This window comes from Pinus tabuliformis, chromosome 1_1 (genome assembly GCF_031772625.1).
Source record: "Pinus tabuliformis cultivar Carrire ecotype Pingquan chromosome 1_1, CPIR1, whole genome shotgun sequence".
Classification (NCBI taxonomy): Eukaryota; Viridiplantae; Streptophyta; class Pinopsida; order Pinales; family Pinaceae; genus Pinus; species Pinus tabuliformis.
The window spans coordinates 74,879,471-74,886,174 of NC_142297.1; the positions used below are offsets into that span (position 1 = coordinate 74,879,471).

Sequence of the window (6,704 nt, forward strand, 5' to 3'; positions counted from 1 at the left end):
CAAATAGAGTTTTTCCCTTTACACAATCTTAATTAATAACATCTCCACATCGACAAATAGAGTTTTTCCCTCTTGCATTAAAACACAAATGTAATTGAAAAAAAAACATTTAAAACTTTCTACTCTAAAATTTTATGGTCAAAATCATTGTTACACATTAATCTTAGTGTTAAATATGGTAAAATTCTTAATTCTTAATTTCTCTCAAACATTTTTTTTTCTGATTTTCCAAAAATATTCAAAAAAAAATCCTTCATTCTATGAGGAGGTTTATATTTCCCATTTAAACGTTGTAGGCATGTCCAATATAACAAAAATCCAGAATTAAAAAATCAACCCATTCCAATTTCCCTCCTGCATTAAAACACAAATATAATTGAAGAAAAAACATATAAAACTTTCTACTCTAAAATTTTATGGTCAAAATAACTATTGCACATTAATCATAGTGTTAAATATGGTAAAATTCTTAATTCTTAATTTCTCTCAAACATGTTACACATTAATCTTAGTGTTAAATATGGTAAAATTTTTAATTCTTAATTTCCCTCAAACATTTTTTCTGATTTTCAAAAATATTCAAAAAACCTTATATTTCCCATTTACACGTTGTAGGCATGTCCAATATAACAAAAATCGAGAATTAAAAAATCAACCCATTCCAATTTCCCTCCTGCATTAAAACACAAATATAATTGAAGAAAAAACATATAAAACTTTCTACTCTAAAATTTTATGGTCAAAATAGCTATTGCACATTAATCATAGTGTTAAATATGGTAAAATTCTTAATTCTTAATTTCTCTCAAACATGTTACACATTAATCTTAGTGTTAAATATGGTAAAATTTTTAATTCTTAATTTCCCTCAAACATTTTTTCTGATTTTCAAAAATATTCAAAAAACCCCTTCATTCTATGAGGAGGTTTATATTTCTCATTTAAAATATTCAAAAAAACCCTTCATTCTATGAGGAGGTTTATATTTCCCATTTAAACGTTGTAGGCATGTCCAATATAACAAAACCGAGAATTAAAAAATCCATCCATTCCAATTTCCCTCCTGCATTAAAACACAAATGTAATTGACAAAAAACATTTGAAACTTTCTAGCACAAATGTAATTGAAAAAAAACATTTGAAACTTTCTACTCTAAAATTGTATGGTCAAAATAACTGTTACACATTAATCTTAGTGTTAAATATGGTAAAATTCTAAATTCTTAATTTCTCTCAAACATTTTTTCTGATTTTCAAAAATATTCAAAAACAAACACCCTTTATTCTATGAGGAAGTTTATATTTCCTATATAAACATTGTAGGCATGTCTAAAATAACAAAAACCGAGAATTAAAAAATCCAAATCCATCCATTCCAATCTCTTAGTCTCTTTGCATGTGTGGGTGTCGGTAAATATTCAAAAAAAAAAAAAAAAAAAAAAAAAAAAAAAAAAAAAAACCTTCATTCTATGAGGAGGTTTATATTTCCCATTTAAACATTGTAGGCATGCCCAATATAACAAAAACCGAGAATTAAAAAATTCAAATCCATCCATTCCAATCTCTTAATCGACTCTGCGTATTTCCAAAAATATTAAAAAAAAACCCCTCATTCTATGAGAAGGTTTATATTTTAGGCATGTCCAATATAACAAAAACCAAAAACTAAAAAATCCATCCATTCCAATCTTTTAATTGACTCTGAATGTTTCGAAAAATAAAATAAAAATAAATAAAAAAACTCTCATTCTATGAGGAGGTTTATATTTCCAAGAATTAAAAAATGCAAATCCATCCATTCCAATCTCTAAATCGACTCTACATGTTTCCAAAAATATTAATAAAAACCCTCATTCTATGAAAAGATTTATATTTCCCATTTAAACGTTGTAGGCAGGTCTAATATAACCAAAAAAAACAAAAACAGAGAATTAAAAAATCCATCCATAACTTAGCATGTATGTAGTGGCTTTAGAGGGAATAGTGGGTTATCGCGTATCCAACGCCTTTAGGCCGGGACCTGTTTCGGCCTTGACGATGTCGGCCCATTAGCTCATTTAGTACCGCACCCAGCTTCAGCAGTTTGGGACATTCTCTAGCATCAATCTCATCCAACGACGTACAATGTTGGATGCCTTCCACCTCTTCTAAGTCGGAACACCCTTCAATGTCTAGTTGTTGAAGCTTTTTCAGCTGCCCCAATCCCCTTATGTTCTTCAACTTCACACAATGTTTTGCATTCAACTTACCCAGACGTATACAGTGTTGGATGCCCTCCAGCTCCTCCAACTCCGAACAACTTGCAACCTCTAGGGAGTTAAGCTCTGTCAACTGCCCCAATACCCGTATGCTTTTCAACTTCACACATCCAGTTGCATCCAACGACCTAAGAGATATCAATGTTTCAATACTGGGCAACTCCTCCAATTCTATGCAATCCCTAATGTTCAGGTATTGAAGTTTTGCAGGACCATGAATTTGATCTATTCTGCTCAAATTATGACACCTACTAAATGATAGATGTATGAGTGTATTTGGCAATTTTCCAACCTCCACCAGATTATTGCAGCTCTCTATTGAAAGACGTCGGAGGTTGCAGCAAACCCTTTCAGCAAATGATACCTCTGATATCCCTGTCTCGGAAACTTCTAACTTTTGGAGCCGCGGAAGTATCTGAGAATCATTCAAAGTTCCCCTTTTTCCTCTGACGATCTCCTCCTTCAACGGCAGTTCGCGTATCAACGGACATCCCCGTACCTACAACTCAGTCAACTGAGTCAACCGTCCAATAGAAGGCGGCAACCCGTTCAATTCATCGCAGCCTACTATTTTTAATTTATTCAAGTTACTCAAGTCGCCTAGCAAAGGCGACAACCATTTCAATTTTTTGCAGCCCCATATAAACAATTCCTTCAAGTTCTTCAAGTGATATAGTGAAAACGGCAGCACGTCCAGCAAAGGGCATCCTCCTAATTGCAGAACTTCCATACAGCTGAGCTCTCCAATTGCACTGGGCAACTCTTTTAAATTTGTACCAATCAAAAGTAACTGTTCAAGGGACCTCTGGTGTGCCACTTGTGAAGGGAGTACTTCAATCTTTCCACATTCACTGAGATCTATGTACTTAAGCGTACTTATATTTCCTAGTGTTTCTCTTTGCAAGCTTAATTCACAGCAGCTGTGCAAATCAAGATGCTGGAGTTTAATTAATTTACAAAAAGAATCTGGCAGTCTCTCCAAAGTCGGGCACTCAGACAGGCCGACGTGCTGGAGATTAGTTAATTCACCAAAAGATTCTGGCAGGCTATCCAAAGCTGTGCAATAAGACAGCTGGATGTGTTGGAGTTCGGTTAAATTACCGAAACAGTTCGGCAATGCCTTCATTCTTGACCATCCTCCCAACACCAGTACTTTCAACGACCGCAGAAAACAGAATTCTTCTGGCAATTCTGTGATAGAGACATATTCACTGCGTTCAAAACAAATTACAATCCGTTCTAGGTGGTTTAGCTGCCCTATAGACTTTGGAATGTCCGAGAGGGGAGTCTTAATCTCCAACTCCCTCAACTGTAAAGGTGGCTGCAAAATGTTGAGAAAAAATATAAAAATATCATCTTTCTCATTAAAAGAAACCCTGAGAACATATACCATGTGCTACAATATCAATAGCTAGTAAACACAAACTTTAATTCAAAAAAATCCTAATTTACCTCCAATTCCTCTCCCCACAATGTTCTCAACCAGTCCCCTTGAATTTGCAGAACCCTTAAATTTTTCATAGGAATCGAGGGAGGCAGGGAAAAAGATAGATCAGCAGACCATGGCCTCTCGGTCCAGCGCAGCCATTTGAGATTTGGAGAAGACACCTTTGTCAAAATGCGTTTCATGAGATGACCTTCGGCGTCAAGAAATTGCAAACTCCTCATACGAATACTGTCATCTACTTCAGTGTATCCACCGTCTTCATCTTCACCATAACCTATTCTAACTCCTCGCACGTCTGTCATCTGTCCATTTTGGAAACATGACAGCTATTACCCATTCTTTTTGCAAAATGATGGAAGAATATAGAAAACAGAAAACAATTGAAAATTCAGAGGATTGAATGGTTTAACACTTACGCAAGATTTCTGTGACAAATCATCATTGTCCTCCTTTGTCCAACGCCACAGCCGACGCGGCAATCCTGAACCTTTGGCAAGTTCTCTTCCCATGTCTCTGACGTGATCGTGCATTTTTATCCTTTTTTCACGATCCACGTCTACTAGACATCTGTCCTCTATATTTTGAAACCCACTCTCCCCCACTATTCTTATCACCATATCCCTGTCTTCTCCTATGAAAAAACAGGCGATATCCAAGAATATCTCTTTTTCCTCCTCCTCCAGAGCGTTATAACTGATTTGAAGTTTTTGTTTTATTTCACCCGGAAGTGTGCGTCCAAGTTTATTCAATTGGTCTTCCCAATAGGATTTGCTTTTTCTTTTAAGAAGTGCCCCAATTACCTTTAAAGATAAAGGCAATCCACTGCAGGCTTTTACGAACTTCTCTACCAAAGATTCAAATTCTTGGGGTGGATATGGCTGGTTGAAGGAATGCCAACAGAAAAGCTCAAGAGAATGTTTTTCACTAAGGCCGGTTAGGGTATATATGGACTCCTCTTCCACATTTGAGTTTATGAGAACCTGTCTGTTCCTAGATGTTATCAATATTAAGCTGTCAGGGTGAATTACACTCTGATGTGGCAAAAGTGCATCAACCTGATCCTCATCATCTACATCATCTATAATTACTAAGGCTTTAGATGATGAGAGATGATTCCTGATCACCACTTTACCCTCAGCAACATCCTTAACCCTTTTTATTTTATCATCTGGTACATCCAATATCTCAAGAATTTCTTTCTGCAACGAAATTAAATCATTACCTTTCTTATCTTTAACATCAGATAAGAAACAGGATCTACTATAATCTGATGTTTTCCTATTGAAGAATTCTGCCGCCAACGTGGTCTTTCCTATACCACCTAACCCCATGATCCCCAAGATCTGATGTTTTCCCCTCTGCTGTTGCCGCAACAAAAAAATTTCAAAATCTTCAACCTTCTCATCTAGACCTGTTGGATATTTACCTACGTCCCGGAGTAAGGCTGGTTTTTTCACCCTTTCTAACACCTCAACAACCACCTTCTCTAGTAGCTCCCCCTCATCGCTGATTATTAACAAAAACATAAATAAATGTAATGAGAAAAAGAAGCAGACTAATAGGCATATAACATGTAACATAAAATAAAAGAATAGCCAGAGGGGATGGGATTTTGAGTTCTCACCCATTACACGCTTCCAGCTCAAAACCGCTTCTCTTTGCAACTTCACGAAGAGCATCTCTCCACTTTTGAATCTTGCTGGGACTGTGCCGCGGAGTCTGACCATCATAGTCAGTTTTCCTTGCGAGTTCGTCTAGCGCTTCAGCATAAGTTCTCTGTTTTTTGCCCCGGGTCCCCCGAAGCTCATCAGGCTTCACGTGGTAGAACACTGGAATTATAGGGGCCTTCGTGTCCAACATTTGCAGAAGTTCATCTAGGCACCAACTTGAATCGGCATATCCTTGAGAGAATATGGCCACATGAACCGAGGCCGATCGAATGGCGTGATCAATCTGAACACTGAAATCATCTCCCCGTCGCAATTCAGGCTGATCCAGGAAGACTCTCAGTCCATGTGAACGAAGCCTCCAGTAGAGATGGCTGCCAAAATTTTTCTTTGCGTCCGGACCACGATGATTGATAAACACATCGTGGTCGGAATTAGCAGCAGCGGAGCTGGAGGATTGAGCCATTGCCGACAGGGATGGAATTTGACGGGCAAATTGACCGTCACGGTGTTGTTTGCCCGTCAAATACAGCCAAATTCCCGTCAAATACAGCCAAAAGTTTTTCATAACCCTCAACATCCTTTGTTAAAATAAATTGAACAGGTTCTAGAGTTGTTTAAATCCTCAAATTTGACTGGTAATTCCGATTTGAAATTCCTACCCTGATTGCCGATTGGAAAATAGAAATGGAGGTGTTTAAATCCTCAAATTTGACTGGTAATTCCGATTTGAAATTCCTACCCTGATTGCCGATTGGAAAATAGAAATGGAGGTGATCGGAAGGATGTTCGATGCTACCGAATCAGTTTGCAAGGAAGGATATTAGCAACGAGTCTCAAAGCGCAGAAATTCTGGAAAATTTGCAATGAAAATTTTGGTACGCAGAGAAATTTACAGACATTAAACCGCTGAGAGATCTATAATCCCACCGATCAATAGAATAAACCGAGCGCATTTTCCGGGGTCATGTTTCCACGCGTTTTCCATGGGTCGATAGAATAAATCGCGCGCTATTTCGACGCTCATGTTTCCACGCGTTTGGGCACTCTTTCAAAGGTCATGTCTGAACACGTTTCAGTGGCTGTGTCTGTGGGTGAGGTTCACTGGACACCTTCCAAGTAATTAAGAAAATGTACATCTGGTAGGCCCCTCACAGCTGGACGATTAATTTACGATGTCGCACACGTAAAGAACGAGATAAAAAACCGACAAAAATGTGCGCACTTGGAAAAACGATGGAATTTGTGGGGCCCACCCACCAAATGTTTTTCTATCAACATAGTTTTCACTTTTTGGTATATATTTTCTCATCTGAGGTCTTTGCAGAGTCG

The 6,704-nt window shown here is 37.5% G+C and overlaps 1 protein-coding gene across 1 annotated transcript; it reads right to left on the reverse strand.

Moving 5' to 3' along the window:
- Window positions 1-2,136: 2,136 nt before the first annotated feature.
- Window positions 2,137-6,277, reverse strand: LOC149211653 (disease resistance protein L6-like). The gene is made up of 4 exons (XM_089391557.1): window positions 5,330-6,277; window positions 4,122-5,211; window positions 3,711-4,007; window positions 2,137-3,579 (listed from the first exon to the last, which is right to left on the reverse strand). The coding sequence occupies exons 1-4, from the start codon at window positions 5,950-5,952 to the stop codon at window positions 2,758-2,760; spliced, it is 2,832 nt and encodes a 943-aa protein (XP_089247683.1). The 5' UTR covers window positions 5,953-6,277; the 3' UTR covers window positions 2,137-2,757.
- Window positions 6,278-6,704: the final 427 nt, after the last annotated feature.

What these genes read in the sequence shown, in the direction of transcription:
- LOC149211653 (XM_089391557.1), bottom strand. Translation starts at nt 5,952, where the DNA reads ATGTTGAGGGTTATGAAAAACTTTTGGCTGTATTTGACGGGAATTTGG. An exon ending in GAGCTGGAAGCGTGTAATGG is followed by an intron (nt 5,212 to 5,329) that starts GTGAGAACTCAA and finishes GTTAATAATCAG; the next exon opens with CGATGAGGGGGAGCTACTAG. An exon ending in ATTTGTCACAGAAATCTTGC is followed by an intron (nt 4,008 to 4,121) that starts GTAAGTGTTAAA and finishes CAAAATGGACAG; the next exon opens with ATGACAGACGTGCGAGGAGT.